The sequence below is a fragment of the Pongo pygmaeus genome, chromosome 16 (assembly GCF_028885625.2).
Source record: "Pongo pygmaeus isolate AG05252 chromosome 16, NHGRI_mPonPyg2-v2.0_pri, whole genome shotgun sequence".
NCBI classification, from domain to species: domain Eukaryota; kingdom Metazoa; phylum Chordata; class Mammalia; order Primates; family Hominidae; genus Pongo; species Pongo pygmaeus.
This window is the reverse complement of record NC_072389.2, coordinates 68,509,411-68,530,891: the sequence shown is the minus strand read 5'-3', so window position 1 is coordinate 68,530,891 and position 21,481 is coordinate 68,509,411. Positions and strand designations below refer to the sequence as shown.

The window sequence follows — 21,481 nt, the reverse complement described above, 5'->3', positions numbered from 1 at the left end:
ACGCACCTGTAATCCCAGCTATTCGGGAGGCTGAGGTGGGAGAATTGCTTGAACCTAAGAGGCTAAGGCTGCAGTGAGCCGAGATTGTGCCATGTACTCCAGCCTGGGTGACAGAGGGAAACCCTGTCTCAAAAAAAAAAAAAAAAAAAAAGAAAGAAAGTAAAAAAGAAAAATAAAAAAAAGTATAACTCAGGGGCTGGGTGCGGTGGCTTATGCCTACAATCCCAGCACTTTGGGAGGCTGAGGTGGGTGGATCACTTGAGCCCAGTAGTTGAAGACCAGCCCGGGAAATATGGTGAACACCTGTCTCTTAAAAAAAAGAAAAAGTATAACTCGTAAGGCAGAACTAAGAGCCCAGAGAACATAGCCAAGAGCTAAGAATTATTCTGAAGCCTCGAGTACTAATCAGAGTTGCCAACCTCTGTCTGACTGAATTTCAGAATTGCCAGTCTCCTGTATGTCTTCCACTTCCCTACTTTTTGAAGAGGATAGTATCTAGCAATTATCCTATATCTGCTGTGCTACTGTATGTTACACATATGGTGAGCAAATAACTTCAGTTCACAGGTCTTAAGAGAAACTGTACTTGAGTTGCTGTACCTAAGGAACTCATCCCAATGGGCCCTCATTCACACTTGGACCTGACCTGATTTAGATGATAAGATACTGGGCTTTGAGCTGATGCTATACTAAAGTGAAACTTCTGGAGGATTTGAAAGGAGGTAAGATATTTTGCATTGGGAAGGACATAAATCATTGGGGACCAGAGGTCAGACTGTGGTACCCAACTTCCAAGTTGACACCCAGTGATTCCTACCTCCGAATATTCACAGTGTGTATAATCTCTCCAACATTTATTAGGCCCCATGTAACCCATGGAATTTGGCAAATGTGATGGTATGTGACTTAAGGCTAGTTTATAAAAGAGTGACTTCTGCCTGGCACTCTCTGTCTCATCACTTACTCTGCGGGAAGCCAACTACCATGACATTAAGGTACTCAAGCAGCCCTACAGAGAGGTCCATGTGGTGACAAACTGAGTCCCCTTGCCACCCACCAGCCAGAGAACCGACTCTTGCCAGCAGTCATGCAAGTAAGCCATGTGGAAGCATTTCTTCCAGCCCTGGAGAATTCTTCAGATGATCATAACACCTTGTCTGCAACCTCATTAGAGACCGCACCAGACCCACGCGACTATATTGCTCCTGATTTCCCGATTCCTTCTCTGAACGTTTCTTTTAAGCTGTAGTGGATAATATACCATTTCTCATGCTTTTGTTTCTGCTCTCATATTAAAAGGATATTTGGGCTGGGCACAGTGTCTCACGCCTGTAATCCCAGCACTTTGGCAGGCTGAAGCGGGTGAATCACCTGAGGTCAAGAGTTTGAGACCAGCCTGGCCAACATGGCGAAATGCTGTCTCTATTAAAAATTCAAAAATTGGCCGGGCATGGTGGTGGATGCCTGTAATCCCAGCTACTTGGGAGGCTGAGGCAGGAAAATCACTTGAACTCAGGAAGCAGAGGTTGCGGTGAGCCAAGATCACACCACTGCACTCCAGGCTGGGTAACACAGCAAGAGTCCATTTCAAAAAAAAAAACAAAAGAAAAAAAACCTCAGCTATTTGGAGGCTTCTGTTGAATGAGATTTTCTCTGTATTACACATGCAGAAAAGTACATATTTTATCAGAATATTTTATTTCAAGAGTTAACACTTTTTTCAAAAAGTAAAAACAATATAATTACTTCCCTGAGTATAAAGAACCAATTCTACAATAAAAGACCATTACAAAATTAAGCAATTAGAGGTACATAATTCTCTGCATTCAATTATACTCTATTTCAAATTTATTCTTAAAAATTTCATGTTTTGGAACTTTAATATTTCAAAAAAACCTCAAAACAACTCATTTTGCACCTATGGTGTTAAGGTTATCAGTCTGATCTGTCTTTATCAAATTCAAGGGCAATCTTCAAAGCAGTGCTATTAAGGCCAACAGATTGCATGTTACATATGATAGAAACAATGATTCCTCTTGGGGGAACCTTGTTATTTATAGTCTCTGTATCCAGTTCTTCAGGAAGGACCAGAAGGACACTACTGGCACCCACTGCCCCTCCAGTATGTGAAGCATAATGCCGTTGCTTTCTACAAGAACCATACGTTTGTTTCTTTTCCACCACACCCCATGCCATTGCATATTTACCCTCTTTATCCCAAGACATCTCTGTGTTAGGGACTGGGGTCCACATCATAACCATTGTTTCTGGTTTGAGGTATCCAGGTAAAAGATTTTCATTTGAGTTCTTAAACAGCCCAACTTGGTAACCATAAAGCATTGCATTCCCAAATTTCAGAAGGTCACCCACTGTAGACAGAAATCCACCACCAGCCCATTTATAGGAGTTATCCACGTAAGGTGTGTTGACAAGACGTTTCTTTTTATTGTAAACATAAAATCTAAAAGGAAATAAGAAATGATCATTAAAAATTTCATAATCACTGGCTTCACACATGATGATAGAAAAATGTGTACATGACAGAGATTGTATTTCAATGTAATGATCATACATTCTCAGAAACTATAAACTAATCACTAATTTTCAGTATGATTCAGGTCCTAATGACACACAGATAACTAAGTAAGATAGTCTAATTACCTTTTGAATTAAAGCATAGAAAGTGGTTTTTTTCTATTGGTATGGCTTGTCCATGCTGAGTGTATCAAACTTTTAATACCTGCAAAAATGTATTGGTTAATATCACACATGACATATTTGCCCTGTGCATATGGAGAAAGTTATCATTTGGTAGATATTCCTTGTCCTTGGGGTTAATGCTGAATCGTGCCACAAATGAATTTTATAACCCAAACTGTAAACATCCAAAGCACTTTGGGATGTTTAGGAATAAGGTTATTTGTAAGATGACTAGATTTCTTGGGTAAAAATACCATATAAGCTGAGTGCAGCAGCCGGTGCCTGTAATCCCAGTGACTCAGGAGCCTGAGGCAGGAGGATCGCTTGAGCCCAGGAGTTTGAGTCCAGCCTGGGCAGCAAAGCAAGACCCTATCTAAAAAAAAAAATTCTAAAAAAAATACCGTATACATATCATATATAATGATGTGACATGGTAGTTTCTTGGTGCAGTGGGAAAGGCTGGAGTTAGCAAACCCTAGTTTGAATCCTTTCTTCTTTTTTCAAGATTCTTACACGTCCCCTAAAAGTACAAGTCATAATATTGGGTGAAGTAGGGTTGGCAGTTAGGAAATGAGTGGCCACAGGTATGTGTCTGAAGATTTTAAAAAAGAAAAAAAGTCTAAAGGGGATCTTAGTATGCTCTTTAGAGAACCAATGACTTGATAGGTGGTTTTCTCATTGTCTCAAAATCAACATGTCTGTCATGTTTCTTTCTCTCCGTTAAAACCTTCATTATACAACTTTTAATGACTTTCTTGCCCTAAACTCTCACATCCAATAAGATGCTAAATCCTATTTATTCAATCTCTGCTTTGTGTCTTACCCTTCTCCCTTCCTTCCATTCCTATGACAACTCTCAAATTTTAGGCCCTCATTACTTTCTGTGTCAACTCCTGATTATATTTGTAATTCCAGCCAACCAAGTAAAATTAAATCTAAAAGAAGTTACGTAATAGAAACACATTTTTTCATTGAGAAGTAAATTTCTACTTTTCTTTTGAGACAGAGTCTTAGGCTGGAATGCAGTGGTACAATCATGGCTAACTGTAGCCTCAACCTCCAGGGCTCAAGCAATCTTCCTGCCTCAGCCTCTTGAGTAGCTGGGACCACAGGTGTGTGTACCACCATACCTGGCTAAGTTTTTTTTTTTTTTTTTGTAGAGATGAAGGTCTCACTGTTGTCCAGCCTGGTCTTGAACTCCTGGCCTCAAGCAATCCACTCGCCTCTGCCTCCCAAAGTGCTGGGATTACAGGCATGAGCCACTGTGCCCAGCCAATAATCAGCTTTCTGTAACTTCTTTTTTTTGAGACAGAGTCTCACTCTGTTGACCAGGCTGGAGTTTGGTTCTCCTGCCTCAGCCTCCCCAGTAGCTGGGATTACACGTGCTGCCACCATGCCCAGCTAATTTTTTTCTGTATATTTACTTTTTATTTTTGAGACAGACTTTCACTCTTATCACCCAGGCTGGAGTGCAGTGGCGCGATCTTGGCTCACTGCAACCTCCGCTTCCCGGGTTCAAGCGATTCTCCTGCCTCAGCCTCCCGAGTAGCTGGGATTACAGTTGTGCGCCACCACATCTGGCTAACTTTTGTATTTTTAGTAGAGGTGGGGTTTTGCCATGTTGGCCAGGCTGGTCTCAAACTCCTGACCTCAGGTGATCCGCCCACCTTGGCCTCTCAAAGTGTTGGGATTACAGGCATGAGCCACCATGCCCGGCCTATTTATTGATTTTTGAGACTGAGTCTTGCTCTGGTGCCCAGGCTGGAGTGCAGCAGCACAGTCTCAGCTCACTGTTCCTGGGTTCAAGTGATTCTCCTGCCTCAGCCTCCCCAGTAGCTGGGATTACAGGCATGCACCACTATGCCCAGCTAATTTTTTTTTTTTTTTTTGTATTTTTAGTAGAGACGGGGCTTCATCATGTTGGCCAGGCTGGTTTTGAACTCCCGAACTCAGATGATCTGCCTGCCTCGGCCTCCCAAAGTGTTGGGATTATAGGCGTGAGCCACTGTTCCCGGCCGATTTTTTTTTTTTTTTTTTTTTTTGGAAACAGAGTCTTGCTCTTTCACCCAGGCTGGAGTGCAGTGGCATGATCTCGGCACACTGTGATCTCTGCCTCCCGGATTCAAGTGATTCTCCCTCAGCCTCCTGAGTAGCTGGGATTACAGGCCTTAGCCTCCTGAGTAGCTGGGATTACAGGCGCCCACCACCATGCACAGCTCATATATATATATACACAAAATATATATATATTTTGTATTTTTAGTAAAAACGGGGTTTCCCTATGTTGGCCAGGCTGGTCAGGAACTCCTGACCTCATGTAATCTGCCAGCCTCGGTTTCCCAAAGTGCTAGGATTACAGGTGTGAGCCACTGAGCCCAGCTCTGTAACTTCCTTTTCACAGTAAAGCATTTCAAACCACTTACATTAAGACTGGAAACTAGACTCCTCAGTCATTCCTCCTTTAAATATAAAAATATGGAGACTTCTAGACTTTATAATTCTAGCTTTAATAAGCAAATTCTAGATTTTAATCTCTTAGTTCCTTTTCACATAGGACAAATTAGTACATTTTTATGAAAATAATTTTATTCAGCTGAAAGATAAACTTTACCATTTCAAATTCCTAGAACATTTCTGCTTAAAAGAATACAGACACAAATTCTTGACTAAGTTACTGAGACATTTTTGTAACTAACTGATGGGATGATGCCAGATGACAAACAGCTTCTTCATACTTATTTATAAGAATCTCTAGATTCTGCACAAGAATGTTATATAACTACAGAAATCTACATCTACAAACTTAGAAACTAAAAATACTTTTTTTCAAGGGTGGGGGGACAGGGTCTCACTCTGTCACCCAGGCTGGAGTGCAGTGGTGTGATCCCAGGCTCAGGTAATCCCCCACCTCAGCCTCCTGAGTAGCTGGGACTACAGGCACACACAACCTTGCCTGACTAATTTTTGTATTTTTTGTAGAGACAGGGTTTTGCCATGTTGCTTAGGTTGGTCTCGAACTCCTGGGCTCAAGTGATCCACCTGCCTCCACCTCCCAAAGTGCTGTGATTACAGGCATGAGCCACTGCGCCCAGCCTTATTTTTAAAATGCTTCTTAAATGTCTTTAGAGACGATATTCATCACTTGGTATTTATTGTTATAAGAAGTTTGAAAACCAACATAATTTCAAATGCATGTTATAAAAACAATCCCACTTTAACATTTAGTATTAACATTTGAATTGAACATTTGAATTGAACTACCAGTAGAGAGTCTGTCAGCTAAAGGCATGAAAAAGAGCTTGATATGGAACAATTCTTAATTCTAGAAGACACTTTAGAAATAGAAGGTAAAGGCCATATCTATACTGTCAAAATACAGCCAAAGTTGAGAGAAGGTGGGGATGGTTAATGGGTACAAAAGAAACAGAAATAATTAATAAGATCCAGTATTTGAGAATACAACATGGTGATTATGGTCAATAAAAATTGTACATTTTAAAATAACTAAAAGAGTAGGATTGGATCATTTGTAACACAAAGGATAAATACTTGAGGGGATGGATAACTCATTTTACATGAGTGATTGTTTTGCATTGCATGCCTGTATCAAAACATCTCACGTACCCCATAAATATATACAGCTGCTATGTACCCATAAAAATTGAAATTAAAAATTTTAAACATTAATAAATGCAGCAAACACTCCAGAAAATATTCATTTTATTTGGTTTTCATCCCATCTAGTTATAAAATTAGAAATTTTTGTTGCAAACACTGCCAAACACATAAAAAATATGGCCAAGTTCTAATAATAAGCCGAGGCATTGACTGAGGATTCCCCTATCAACAAATTGAGTGTCTTTCAGTGGCAAGAACATTCACTGAGCTCCTTTGTGATGTTCACTTACAGAGTTATTTAGTGTACTTGCCTATACAGAGTATATTTGCTACACAGAATCAATATAGTTATGTGCCTAAACAGAAACAATGTTCCCACTGTTCCATTTAAGAAAATCCCAATTTTATTCAAGACAACAACATATCCAGTTAAAAACAATTCTCTTGCCTCTCTTACAGCTAAGTGTGATCTTGTGACTCAAATCTCAGCAAAAGAATTTAAGTGCTATTGTGAGGTGGGATTCTGGTGAGATACTTTTAAACAGGTGACAGACACCGTATGGTACTATTTTAAACACATGCATAAACACACAGAGAAGTGATAAAGAAGAGAAATATTTACTCCTGGAAACACAGTAACTCTAAAAAGCCTTAATCAGGATATTATAAACAGGTTTATGGTTATACCCAACAAGTCAGTAGACTACATAACAAAGCTGGAAACATTTTTTTCCCCTCAAAATGGTACCATAAAACAAATGAATACAAACATATATATTTATTAAGATTTACTTCAAGGTTTTATTTTTGTCTATATCTTCAAAAAGATTCCTTTTACTCCCTGAACTCCCCCAAAAAGCTGGTGCCTTTAAACTCCTTTAAAATAATTATTACAAAAAAGAATCAGAGTTGAGTTTTAGAGGCCCAAATAGATACTGTACAAATAAAATAAATAAAGCAAATAGACAAAACATTTTCGTAGGTAACAATATTTCCTTCTTTTAGTACCCTATTTTATTTCAGCAGCCCATTTTATCCAACTAAAATGAATCAACTACCCTTTAGAACCATTGAGAACTACCAAAAATTAAAACAAGATAAAACAAAAAAACCAAACCAAAAGCATCTCAGAGCTGATAGGGACCCTTAACACTAGAGATAGAAACCCATTGCCTTTTTTCAAAGAATAGAAAATAAAATGAGCTAGGCTCACGCCTGTAATCCCAACACTTTGGGAGGCTGAGGAGGGAGGATGATTTGAGGTCAGGAGATCAGCCTGGGAAACACAGCAAGATCTCATCTCTACAAAAAAATTTAAAAATCAGCCAGGTGTGGTGGCACACATCTGTAGTTCCAGCTACTTGGAAGGCTGATACAGGAGGATCACTTGAGCCAGGGAGTTCAAGGCTGCAGTGAGGTATGATTATGCCACTGCATTCCTGCCTAGGCAACAGAGTGAGATCTTGTCTCAAAAAAAAAAAAAAAAAAAAAATGAAATTAACTCACCATCATATGGCATATTTTGATTTTTGCGTAAGTCACAAGTTAATTACTCATCAAGAAAACGGGAAATAATAGCTGCTCTGCAGTCTGCACATTCACAGAGACTTAATTTCTAGCTTAGAAAAGAGGCTCAATGAGTGGAAATAATGTCCTTCTCCCCCTTATACACAGAGCTAGACATCCATTTTCAAATTTTCAAATGTCTAGCTCTAAATCATAGTAAGATCATACATCTATGCCATCTTTACTAGAGAATCTTTTTTTAGATTCAACTGACAACTTCTGGTATTTGTCTTTTGTTTTTGAGATAGGGTCTCATTCCATCATCAGGTTAGAGTGCAGTGGCATGATCACAGCTCACTGCAGCATCAACTTCCTGGGCTCAGGTGATCCTCCCCGCTCAGCCTCCAAGTAGCTGGAACTACAGGCACATGCCACCATGCCCAGCTAATTTTTTTGTATTGTCTGACAGGGTTTCACCATGTTGCCCAGGCTGGTCTTGAACACCTAGGCTCAAGCAATCCACCCCTCTCGGCCTCCCAATGGTATTTATCATTTTTCTTGTGCTTTCCAGTAAAATATAATGCTAGATCCAAAAATAATAAACACAAAGAGTCTGAAGTAGTTGAGAACCACAGCCATTTAAAAAATTAAAATTCATTGCTTGTTGCTAACCTAATTTATTTTGGGTCCCCAAGAAATCTCTTTTAGGCCATAAACTGATTTGCAATGCATATTTAATCCTTTTAAATAAGCTGATAATTAAACAATTATAATTTAAATACAACAGAAGACTGAACAAAACTAGTATGTAGATAGGAACATAAAGCTAAAAAATTTTCCAAAAAAAGCCACCATTTCATCTATTTCTTTATAAAGTACAATTAAACCATTTGTAAAGCATGTACTAATGGAAATATGCAAGGTAAAAGTAATGGTTGATTTGTTAAATGTGCTACCTTTCTAACAAATCAAATAATAAAATGGAAAATAAAATATCATAACTGTAAAATTCCTATTAGTAATTAAGCTTCAAAATTCTCTCCCAAAGCCCCTTTCACAAATTACTAGCAAAAATTATAATAAAATTTTAGTTTGACATATTCCACTGAATGGCTTTCAAACTTTTTTTTTAACCTCAACCCACAGTGAGGAATATATTTCTCCTTTTGACTGAATGAAAACACACACACACACACACACACACATCACACACACATCACACCCTTCTAAAACAGAAGTTTTATGGAGCAACACAGTGGCCAGTGGCATAGATGGCTGGTTGTTCACAAAATTGACTCTTCTCTTCTTCCTTAGTAATAAAGTAAAGCAAGGCACATGCCTGCTCAGCTACAAATTACATTTCTCAGCCTCCCTTGTCGCAAAGTGTGACCATACAGCTAAGTTTTTGCCAACAGAAGGTGGACAGAAATGAAGTGTGACACTTGCAAGTCTGGACCTTAAGGCCCTGAGTACATGCTCCATACCCTTTCTCTTTTCAGGAGGCTGGGGCACCTGCAGGGCTGTGACTGAGCTTCAGGTGTACAGACAGGGACACCACTGTGGAGAGAGGAGCAGTAAGATGGATGAATCTGGCCTCTTAAAGGTTCGTGGGGAACCAATCAGAACGGCTCACCTCAGGAATGCTGCAAGAGGGAATTAAACTTTTATTTTCCTCACGCCACTGCATTTTGGTGCCCCTTTAATGCAGCAGCCTAACCTTTATCCCAAAGCTTATATTTACCTTTACTACCTGCAATGTACTTTATCATATTCTATTTTGTTCCATTAAAAAAAAGAAATCCTGGTACTCAACCCACTAAACTGATTTTCCAACTCAATAATTGGACATACAAACCTACAGTTTGAAAACCACTATGGTAGGAAGAGAGAGGAGTAAACAGATAAAAATCAGTAAAGAATACAAATACTTAAAAAACTGAATTAATTCTGACCACAAATAATCAAGATATAACTCAACTGGCCATTTTATAAACTTCTGACTCACCCTCCTAACATCTGACACAACTGCCCTTTCATAAGTATTCTTTGTTCTTTCTGAATTAAAGTATTTTTGAAAAGTTACCAAGTATTTGCTTTCCAAATACTTTTTCCTCTAATAATAAACCCCAAATTACTTTAAAAGGTCAAATAAATCTTTATCGCATTTGCTAATACTGTGTCTCAAATTTTTCTCTACAAAATAAGCTCAAATGTTTATAATTTTTAAATTCGATACTTCCATGTGTGTTTTTTGAAGTATACCAGTTCAGACAAGAAATCTGTATTTGGTTCACATTATTTTAATCCTGTCTCATATCAATTGAACATGTAAATTTTTTAGCACTTTCATATAGTCTTGTGCTTGTTTTATTTAATTAACTAAGTAATTAATTAATGTTTAGAGACAGGATCTTGGCTTTGTCACCCAGGCTGGAGAGCAGGGTATAATCATAGCTCACTGCAGCCTGAAACTCCAGGGCTCAAGTGATCCTCTCCTCCTGATTAACTAGGACCACAGGTGTGCGCTACTATGCCTGCCTAATTTTTTAAAGAATTTTTGTAGGGACGGGGTCTCACTCTTTTGCCAAGGCTGGCCTCAAACTCCTGGCCTCAAATGATCCTCCTGCCTTGGCCTCTCAAAGTGCTGGGATTACAGGCATGAGCCACACAGCACCTGGCCAGAGTTATTTTAGATTATGTAAATTAGCAGTTAAAACTCTAAGTCATAGAAAATGTCTCCATAAGAGAAAGCATAAATTAAAATATAAAATTTGTAAAGGCTAAAAAGCTGACTAAACCCTTTCCTATTATAGTGGTAAATGAATCAAATATGAAATTATATAAAATCATAGCATTTTTCACTCCTAAGGGTAAAAATTCTAGTTAACTTGTCAAAATCTGTTCTAAAGCCTCTCCATAAAATATTAAAAGTCTGCTTAAGCAATTTGCCTAGAATTTTGTTTGAACACCCAATTCAAATTTACATAAGTAACTTCAACTTGATATTTTATATTTAAAAGCTGTAGAAGAGAGAAAATGTGGTTTAAATGTTTTAAATCTTAAAACTTATTAAAAAGTACCTAAGGATGCCTCATTGTAAAATAGTGTTTATACCCAGATAGTTTTTAAGTGTTCAATTATTTTAGATATTACTTTGTATTTTTATAATATATCAAAAAAAAATTTTTTTTAATGGGGTCTTGCTCTCTTGCCCAGGCTGGAGTGCAGTGGTACAGTCACAGCTCAGTGGAGCCTCGACTTCCCAGGCTCAAGTGATCCTCCCAACTCAGCCTCCCAAGTAGTCAGGACTACAGGTACACTACCATACCTGGCTAATTTTTTTTGTACTTTTGGTAGAGACAGGGTTTTACCATGTTACCCAGGCTGGTCTTGAACTCCTGAGCTCAGACGATCCACCTGCTTCAGCCTCCCAAAGTGCTGGGATTACAGGTGTGAGCCACCTTGCCCCGCCCCCAAAATCTTAATTACTTTTATTAATGGCATGTAGCAGAGGTCTGCATAATCCAAGTAAGAGCATTTTAATGTTTACTATCAACACACACAAAATAAAGCAAAAAATCATTAAATTAAATATATACAAATATACATAAAAAAGAACAAAATCATGTCCTTTGCAGCAACATAAATGTAGCTAGAGGCCATTATCCTAAGTGAATTAATGTAGAAACAGAAAATCAAATACCACATGTTCTCACTTGTAAGTAGGAGCTAAACACTGGGTACACATGAACATAAAGATGGAAACAAGAGACACCAAGGACTCAAAAAAGGGGGATGCAGGGAGGAGGGCAAGGGTTGAAAAACTACCTATTAGGTACTAAGCTCATTATTTGGGTGACAGGTTCAATTTAAGTCCAAACCTCAGTATTATATAATATATCCATGTAACAAACCTGCACATGTACACCCTGAATCTAAAATAATAATTACAAAAAGAAATTAGGGGATTACCATGTTAGCTACATATCTAAAGGGCAGTGTGGCCTCACTGATAACTATGTTACATAATCATCATATTCCTTTTTTTTGTTGGTGGGGGGCGACAGAGTCTTGCTCTGTTACTCAGACTAGAGTGTAGTGAGGCGACCTCGGCTCACTACAACCTCCACCTTCTGGGCTCAAACAATCCTCCCACCTCAGCCTCCCGAGTAACTAGGACTACAGGCATGCACCACCATGCCTGGCTAATTTTTGTATTTTTTGTGGAGACGGGGTCTCACTATGTTGCCCCAGCTAGTCTCAAACTCTTGGGCTCAAGCAATCCTCCTGCCTTGGCCTCCCAAAGTGCTGGGATTACAGGGGTGAACCACTGTGCCTAGTCATAACATGTATTCTTTTTGAAAGAAAATGTATGTACTTAATTGAATTATTTGCTAGATGTTGGTCTGTAAGCTCCTGGAGGGCAGGAGCTATGTCAGGTTAGCTCTACTATGTGGTACAGTATGTGGCATGTAGTATTTGCTTAATAAATATTTACAAATGTAAGGCAAAACAAAACAAAAAATACACATATAGGTAAGCAATCTAATAACCTTTTACTATTACAGTTTTAATATTTCATATACTATTTTAAAAGCAACATATTAAATAATGACAGTGACAGATTATAACTCACTGACTAAAATAAATCCATGAGTGCATACTGGTATGAATAAATAAATAAGAGAGAAGGGAAAGCACTTTTTTTTCTGAGATGGACTCTCACTTTGTCGCCCAGGCTGGAGTGCAGTGGCATGATCTTGGCTCACTGCAACCTCTGCCTCCTGGGTTCAAGAGATTCTCCTGCCTCAGACTCCCGAGTAGCTGAGATTACAGGTGCATGCCACCATGCCCGGCTGATTTTTTGTATTTTCAGTACAGACGGGGTTTTGCCATGTTGGCCAGGCTGGTCTCAAACTCTGTCTCATGTGATCCGCCCACCTCAGCCTCCCAAAGTGATGGGATTACAGGCGTGAGCCACCAGCCCAGCCCGAACCTTCTTATAATAGAATGCCAACTGATAAATATAGAATGAATGATGGAATTAGAAAATCACCATTTGACAACCATCACTGTAATAACTGATTCAGTCATGAATCATTGATAGATGCTAAAACTAGTAAAAAGTTTGATGAAAAACAGGATTTTTACATCATCTCAAATTATCTCCTCCAAATATACTTGTTAATTATAAAGTAAAAATAGTAACTTTACAATAACCTGACAGGCACCACCTTAAAAAGTGATTAAAATACCATCAGCAATAATGGAACAAACTGATGTCAAGTGACTTCTGATAGATATGACAAGTAAATGCAATGTGAGATCATGGATTAGATCCTAGACCAGAAAAAAAAGTTTTTCTGCTCTTTTGCTATAAAGGACATTATTGGAACAACTGGCAAAATTTGAGTAAGGTCTGTAGATTTGATAAAAGCATTGTATCTATGTTAATTTCCCAAATGTCCTTGTTTTTTTTTTCCCCCTTTTTTGAGATGGAGTCTCGCTCTTTCGCCCAGCCTGAAGTGCAGTGGCACGATCTTGGCTTACTGCAATCTCCACCTCCTGGGTTCAAGCAATTCTCCTCCCTCAGCCTCCCATGTAGCTGGGATTATAGACGCCTGCCACCACGCCCGGCTAATTTTTGCATTTTTAGTAGAGAGAGGGTTGATTTCATCATATTGGCCAGGCTGGTCTCGAACTCCTGACCTCAGGTGATCCACCCACCTTGGCCTTCCAAAGTGTTAGGATTACAGGCGTGAGCCACCGCGCCCGGCCCTGAATGTCCTTGTTTTTAGAAAATACACATTTAAATATTTTTAGGTAAAGGGGTATCATGTCTACAACTTATTTCCAAATGGTTCAGAAACAAACACATATGTAGACAGAAATGCAAATGCGGTAAACTAACATTAAGGGAATCTGAGTAAAGGGGATATGTGAATCCTTTGTACTACTCTTACAACTTTTCTGTAAGTATAAAATTATTTCAAAACAGTATGAAAACAATTAACAACTAATAACACGTAAACAAAGCATTAGTTAAAACCTAAAAAAGGAATGGTTAAAGAGCAAATTACAGATGCTCACGGTAGGTGCAATTTTGGTTTAGTTATTCATGTTTGAATTATTAATATTATTGCTGTCTTTCATCAAAGGGTCTTGGTGTACTTTATAAACATGTTTTACTGCCTTCACTTTACAGATGAGAAAACAGACATGTAGAAAAGCTCCCAAAATGTGGCAAGCTGATTTTGGAATGGAAACAAAGAAAATTTGACTTTTAATTAATAACATAGTGTTAAGATGCGATATAGCTAGACACAGCAGAAGGTATTCATTTACCTTGCTCTATTGTAAATCACTGGCTCGTTTTCTTCCTGCACAGTTGTCAGCATATCCAAGTCATGGAATATTTTCTGCATATAGTCCAAATATTTACATCCTGAAGCTCTCTCTACTATGGCTGCCAGTAGGGTATAGCCAAAAGTTGAATACAAAAACTGACTACCTTGAGACATCATTGTGAGGAGGAAAAAAATAAAATGCTTGATTATTATTCAAAAATATATAAAATATATTCCCACTGAAAATTGGCATACCTTTAAAACTGGAATATTTTACTTCAGCATTCAGAAAAAGAACACAGGCAATATATCAACAAATTGAGTTAACTTTGCAACTGTCCTTATTCCAAGTCCTTAACACAAGAATAAAATTATGATCAGCATACTTAACATTTCACATAAATCTGCTCCTTTTTCTGATAATAAAGTAAGCAAATAAATCCTACCTCAAAACAAAACAAAAATATTTCAAAGTGACAACAAAACAGGAAGAGAAAGAAAAGAAAAGCAAATTTGATTTCTTGAGTCAACTTTGTTCTTAATCTACCTCTACTCATTGTTTAGGGCATAAATGGGCAAACACGTTCTTATTTTAATAAAATATATGGGTCAGGAGCGGTGGCTCACTCCTGTATCCTAGCACTTTGGGAGGCCAAGAGGGGAGGATCACCTGAGGTCAGGAGTTCGAGACCAGCCTGGCCAACATGGTGAAACCCTGTCTCTACTAAAATACAAAAATTAGCCAGATGTGGTGGCCGGCACCCGTAATCCCAGCTATTCAGGAGGCTGAAGAAGGAAAATCACTTAAACCCAGGAGGCGGAGCTTGCAGTGAGCTGAGATCACGCCACTGCACTCCAGCCTGGGCGACAGGGCCAGACTCCATCTCAAAATAAATAAATAAAATAAAATAAAATAAAATAAAATATATGTAGGCACACAAACTTTGTTTCAAATACATATTTAAATTTAAATATATATTCAAATATATATAGTATTTCAAATAAATAACTTTATATCATTTTGGGTTCTGGACAAACAAACTGGTTTGAGACACGGTCTTGCTCTTGCTGTTGCCCAAGCTAGAGTAAAGTGGCATGATCACAACTCACTGCAACCTTGAACTCCTGGGCTCAGGGATCCTCCCGCCTCAGCCTCCTGAGTAGCTGGGACTACTTACACATGCAGGCCACTGAACCTGGCTAATTAAAAAAATTTTTTGGAGAAACAGGGCCTTGCTTTGTTGCCCAGACTGGTCTTAAACTCCTGGGCTCAAGCGATCCTCCCACCTTTGCCTCCCTAAGTGCTGGGATTATAGGCGTGAGCCAACTATGCCCAGCATGGAACTTTAAGAAAAAATCCATAATTATATTTTATTTGCTCTTATTAGTCATATCTATATAATATCTATTCAACTAAAAGCTTTTAAAATGAAAACAGAATATAAGTATATAAAACTATGGTAAATTTAGATATTAAGTAGCTTCAATAGGCACCAAATCAAAAAATAAAACAAAGATAATTATTTGTATAGAGCAGCTTTTTGGGAAAAAATTATTGATGAACACTCATTTCTTTAAGAAATAAAGGCACAAAATAAGTTGTGCAATTTAAATTCTAACTAAATACTAAAATACCAGCAATACCTTATCATGTCTACTTTGGTCCAGGTTGTATTTAGAGAACTATTATTCCAACATTTCTCCAGAAGTTTGCATGAACATCTTGATACTGAGAATCCTCTAAATGACTGGGTAGTCCCCAATGAGGTAAAATTTAAACAACGAGCTGCCTGGATGCTAGGCTTTGTTAGAAACTACAGACAAAAACGCAAGCACCAGACTAGTCCATATCACAATCATCAACCTCAATGAATGCACTCTGGATGGTATCATTTTGGATTTCCTGAAAATTAACATTTCAGTAATGATGATTTTGTTAAGAGAAGGGATTAACACTCACCAGGTTTAAAGAACAAAGGATCATTTTTAAATAATCTTAGGGATTCAATTGAATTTTCAAACTTTTCTCTCAAATATAATTCGCCTTGTTCAAAATCATTCTTTTTCTTGCCAGGTTTTGAATTCCGGCATTTGGCTTCATTCTCCTGCTCTGTTTTAAATTTAGTAAAATCATTCTTTTCATTACTTTTGCCTTCTTTTTCTTGCTCAAATGCAACATTCTCTTTCATCATCTTCAAGGCTTTATAAGCTTTCTCTTCTTTCACCTTTTTTATGTCCTTTTCATAATGACGAATTCCACTTAAATGGGATATCAGTAATCTTGTTGTGACAGAAACCTAATTGTAAAAACAAGAAAATTCAATTACAATATTAACCTGAAAAATAGAAAGTTAGTTGCCTTGGAATAATGTCTCAGTAATATTTTCCATTTAGAACTGCTGCTGGGAAAATGTCATGTACAAATCCTTAGCCTCAAATTTCAGAAAAATACCTATCTGATTATCATCTGGATTAAGAAAAACTAATACATGAACAATAACTAAAAACAAGCCAAAGAATCCTATGAAACATTTTAAATATAAATTCCAGCATAAACCATTTAACATGCCATTAGTAAAATGAACTGTGAGTTTCACTACCTTTTCACCTTCATATTCTTTTTCCGGGAATTCGGGAACATAATGTTGTACTGGAATATCAAGATCCAGTTTCCCTGCTTCCCACAATTTGGCAAGAGCAACCATGGTGAGACTTTTGCTGATGCTGGCAATTCGCATAACTGTCTCTGGCTTACATGGTACACGGTTCTCAACATCAGCATAACCTAAACCTTTGGGGGAAAAAAGCAAAAAGTTGCTATTAACAGGCTTCATGGTCAAACAAGTCTTCAAAAACTGAAATAATACGATCTTTAAACATGCTGTGTTTATCTAAAAGAAAAGATACTCCACTTTTATAAGTTACTTAACACTGGACATCTAAAGGATTAAAATCTTAGTATACCGGTAAGCCTAACAATTTAACCTTATAACTAAAGTGAAATTGTACCCTGTTTGCAATAGCAATTTTCTATGACTTAGATACAAATTTTTCTTAGCGTATCTAAACAACTGAGTTATTCCACATTTTAAATAAAGTATTCTTTAAAGAAAACATCATTATTCTTCTTCAGATTATATTTATTTTTGACTTTTGAGTAAATTTCCACTGAATTCCTTGAAATAGCCACTCAATAAAAGTAAGTGTGGGCCAGGCGCGGTGACTCATGTCTATAATCTGAGCACTTTGGGTGGCCGAGGTGAGCAGATCACCTGAGATTGGGAGTTCAAGACTAGCCTGGCCAACATGGTAAAACCCCGTCTCTACAAAAAATACAAAAATTGGCGTGAGCTTGTAATCCCAGCTACTAGGGAGACTGAGGCAGGAGAATCGCTTGAACCTGGGAGGCAGAGGTTGCGGTGAGCTGAGAACACACCACTGCACTCCAGCCAGGGCGACAAAGTGAAACTCTGTCTCAAAAATGTGAAAAGATGTCCTGCAAACCAAATCTAGCTAACCATCAATTTAATTTGACTGCAAACCAGAAGAAAAATTATGTACTAACTTAAAGCTTTTTCTAGAAAAAATTTTAAATTTGGCTTCCATGTTCTCACAGGCTGAAAGTGTGTAAATCTAACTAAGAAAGAGAAAGTGCCTGTAATCCCAGCACTTTGGGAGGCGGAGACAGGTGGATTACTTGAGCTCAGGAGTTCAAGACTAGCCTGAGCAACATGGCAGAAACCACATCTCTACAAAATATACAAAAAAAGAAAGAAAGAAAGAAAGAAAGAAAGAAAAAAGCCTGGCGTGATGGAGTGCACCTGTAGGCTCAGCTACTCGGGAGGCTGAGGTGGGAGAATCATCTGAGCCCAGGAGTTTGAGACTGCAGTGAGCCAAGATCACACCACTGCACGCCAGCCTGGGGAACACAGTAAGAGACCCTGTCCAAAAAATAAATAAATAAATAAATAAATAAATAAAAGAGAACCGAGATCTGAAAAGAAATAAAAGGAATACAATGACTATAAATTTGTATAATCTTAAATATCTAAAAAAATTTGCATAAAGTCCATAAAGCTGACATTTATATAATTTTTGATTACAAGATTTATCATAAATTAGGTATAATGATTAGACTATACTTATACTTGAAGGAAGAATCATTTTCCTTTTTAAAAAAGTTTTAAGCTGGGCACGGTGGCTCACACCTGTAATCCCAGCACTTTGGGATGCCAGGGCGGGCGGATCACCTGAGGTCGGGAGTTCGAGATCAGCCTGACCAACATGGAGAAACCCTGTCTCTACTTAAAATACAAAAATTAGCCAGGCATGGTGGTGCGTGTCTGTAATCCCAGCTACTCGGGAGGATGAGGCAGGAGAATCACTTGAACCTGGGAGGTGGAGGTTGCGGTGAGCTGAGATCGCACCATTGCACTCCAGTCTGGGCAACAAGAGTGAAACTCCAAAAAAAAAGTAATAATAATAAATAAATAAATAAAAAATTTTTTTTATAGAGACACAGGTGTCGCTATGGTGCCTGAGCTGGTCTCAAATTTCTGGCCTTCAGCGATCCTTCCCTAAGTGCTGGGATTACAGGCGTACGCCACCTCAATTCGCCCATTTTTCTTCAAATTCAAACCCCTACTGCGCCCATCAACTTCCTGCCTTTAAATGGCATATGAAACATTTTTTTTTTCTTTTTTTTGAGACAGAGTCTCGCTGTTGCCCAGGCTGGAGTGCAGTGACACGATCTCGGCTCACTGCAAACCTCCACCTCCCGAGTTCAAGCGATTCTCGTGCCCTGGCCTCCCGAGTAGCTGAGATTACAGGCACGCACTAGCATGCCTGGCTAATTTTTTGTGTTTTTAGTAGAGATGGGGTTTTGCCACGTTGTCCAGGCTGGTCTCGAACTCCTAAGCTCAGGCAACCCACCTGCCTCTGCCTCTCAAAGTGCTAGGATTACAGGCGTGAGCCACTGCACCCGGCCTGAAACATCATTTTCTAAAAGTGGGACTCCTAGAAACCTAGGATGACCAATTAGATCAATTTCTGTGCAACAGAGAAGTTATGAAAAATAATGCCTTGATAAAAGTATCATAAAATGAATAGAAATCCCTCTCCCTAAGTTTCTTGCCTTCTGTTTGAAAAAAAATAGTTGATACCTCTGCCTGGTTAAAAAGCCTAATAAAGTAGACTGAAAAGTCATTAAAGACAAGGAATAGTGGTATAACCCCAGTACTTAGTACTTTGCTTTCTACGGAAGAGAGGCCTCAAGAAATTGTTAACTTAATTAAAAAAGAAAACTTCACAAATTCTGAGTTTTATCTACCCATAAGTGTTACCTACAAGTACTTAGTTAATGGATTGTTCTACACAGTAGTTACCCCTTCTCTGTGGTTTCGCTTTCCTCGGTTTCAGTTATCCATGGTCCGAAAGTATTAAATGGAAAATTCCAGAAATAATTCGTAAGCTTTAAATTGCATGCCACTCAGAGTATTGTTGTGATTGTTCTATTTTATTATTGTTGTTAATCTCTTACTATGCCTGATTTATAAATTAAACTTTATCATAGGTATGTATATATAAGACAAAATATAGTATACACAGGGTTCAATACCATCCACGTTTTCAGGCATCCACTGAGGGTCTTGGAATATATCCCGAGGATAAGGAGGGACTACTGTATACAACTTTCAGACCAATAAATCCAGTCCTAAGAGAAAAGTGGGAGTGGGTAGCCATCTTCATGATTCCCATTTATTAGTCACATTTTAAACCTTACTGTGATTTAAAAACACCTGATTCTTTATTATGTTAGATGTTTTGTCTACAATATGCATCGTTTTATGTAAATGCAACAGCATTTCATGGGATCCACTCTAACCAGTAAAACAATATTTTATTTACCAACTGGCACAGAACAAAACAACAATTTTCTGAACCCACCTTCTGACCAGACTTCTTTTCCATCTACAGAAACTCCAATCACTATGCCCGGTGCGCCCACCTCATCCTAAGACCGAAGGGGAAAGAACCGACAGTTACGAGCCTGCTGAAAAAGCCCAGCGCTCTCCTCGGGGACCTTCCAAGGCCCCGCCCCCTGAGCCTGGGCCCCGCCCCCTCCACCTGCGCCCCGCCCACCTCGTCCCAGGCCATGCTCACTCACTAACAGCAAGGGATGTGTCTGTCCGCCCCCTAGGGGGAAGGGGCGGTCCCCGAAACAGGCGGTGACCTCCGCCCAGATTTGGGGAACCCCCAAGAGCGTCTGACCACGGCTCGGCGGTAGGGAAATGGGAAGTCTTTCTCGGAAGCCGATCGCGGGCATCCCGCCGCCCCGGGTGGGGTCCACTCAGCCCCCGACAGCACTGCCGAGAGGGGTGGATCCCCGGCCCCCTACGCCCCCCGCCCCAGTGGCCGCACCTTGATCCTGTGCAGCAGGTCGCGGCTGCTCTCGATGGCTCTGGCGAAGCACCTGGAGCGGGGCGGCGCCGGGGTCTGCGGACACCACGGGGCGAGGGACTGCTCCTGTGGCGGCTCGGCCAGAGGCGACGCCTCAGGGTCGGGGGCCGCGGGGGACTGCGCCGGGGCCGCGCCCCTCAGCCCACCCGCCAGCTTCACCCCGAGCGCCAGCCCCAGCCCCAGCCCGAGGCCCCCGACCCAGCCGTGGCCGAGCGGCGGCAGCCCGGCACGCTGATGGACCCCGCGTCGTCCGCAGCTTGAGGCCAAGCTCCCGGGGGCGGCAGCCCGGGCAGTCACTGCTGACAGGAGCCGGTACATGGCGTCTCCGCACAGCCGGCCGCCACCGAACTCACGCAGACCCGGCCGGCCGCGGCGCGGGGCGGAGGGAAGGACAGGGGGCGGGACGGGGGCGGGGACCGCGGTCAGACCCTAGCAGTCGACGCCTGACGACCCGAGCGCCGATCGCATCGAGCCCTTCCTCCTTTCCCTTTTCTTGTCTCTTCCTTGTTTTTCCTTTCTGTCTCTCTTTCCTTTTTTTTCCTTTGCTTACCCTCAGATCAAGCGTCACCTCCAAGAAGCCTTCCTAGTTCCCGTCCCATGGGAGTTCTCGCCCTTACCATCTTGCCCCTCAGTGTGCACACTTCTTTAACAACAGTTAACACTTTGTATCATTTAACTACTTGTCAGATTCCTTACCAGACTGGGACTTCTTTGGGGAGCCTAGACTTAGTTTTGGATCCTCAGATTCTGGAACAGCGCAGGGCACACAGTAGACGCTCAGCAGGCATCTCCTTTCCCTTTAGAGATGCCTTTCTCCTTTCCTTTCCCTTTCTCCTTTCCTCCTTTAGAAC

General features: G+C 39.8%; 1 protein-coding gene across 4 annotated transcripts; it reads right to left on the bottom strand.

The window, feature by feature from the left end:
• Positions 1–1,679: 1,679 nt before the first annotated feature.
• Positions 1,680–21,014, bottom strand: LACTB (lactamase beta). 4 transcript variants are annotated; one of them, XM_054451102.2, is made up of 6 exons: positions 20,592–21,014; positions 20,118–20,184; positions 16,772–16,962; positions 16,132–16,468; positions 14,170–14,335; positions 1,680–2,461 (listed from the first exon to the last, which is right to left on the bottom strand). In XM_054451102.2, the coding sequence occupies exons 1-6, from the start codon at positions 20,946–20,948 to the stop codon at positions 1,936–1,938; spliced, it is 1,644 nt and encodes a 547-aa protein (XP_054307077.1). In that variant the 5' UTR covers positions 20,949–21,014; the 3' UTR covers positions 1,680–1,935. The 4 variants fall into 4 exon arrangements, with proteins under 4 accessions (XP_054307077.1, XP_054307079.1, XP_063508756.1 ...); XM_063652686.1 differs by lacking the exon at positions 1,680–2,461 and adding an exon at positions 2,662–2,740; XM_054451103.2 differs by lacking the exon at positions 1,680–2,461 and adding an exon at positions 5,269–9,467.
• Between the last annotated feature and the right edge of the window lie 467 nt (positions 21,015–21,481).

Excerpts from the sequence above, each read along its gene's own strand:
- LACTB (XM_054451102.2), bottom strand. The coding sequence starts at position 20,948 with ATGTACCGGCTCCTGTCAGCAGTGACTGCCCGGGCTGCCGCCCCCGGG. Across the intron at positions 16,469-16,771 it reads AAGAATATGAAGGTGAAAAG|GTTTCTGTCACAACAAGATT; the intron begins GTAGTGAAACTC and ends TTTTACAATTAG. Across the intron at positions 2,462-14,169 it reads GTGATTTACAATAGAGCAAG|ATTTTATGTTTACAATAAAA; the intron begins GTAAATGAATAC and ends ATTTCCTTTTAG.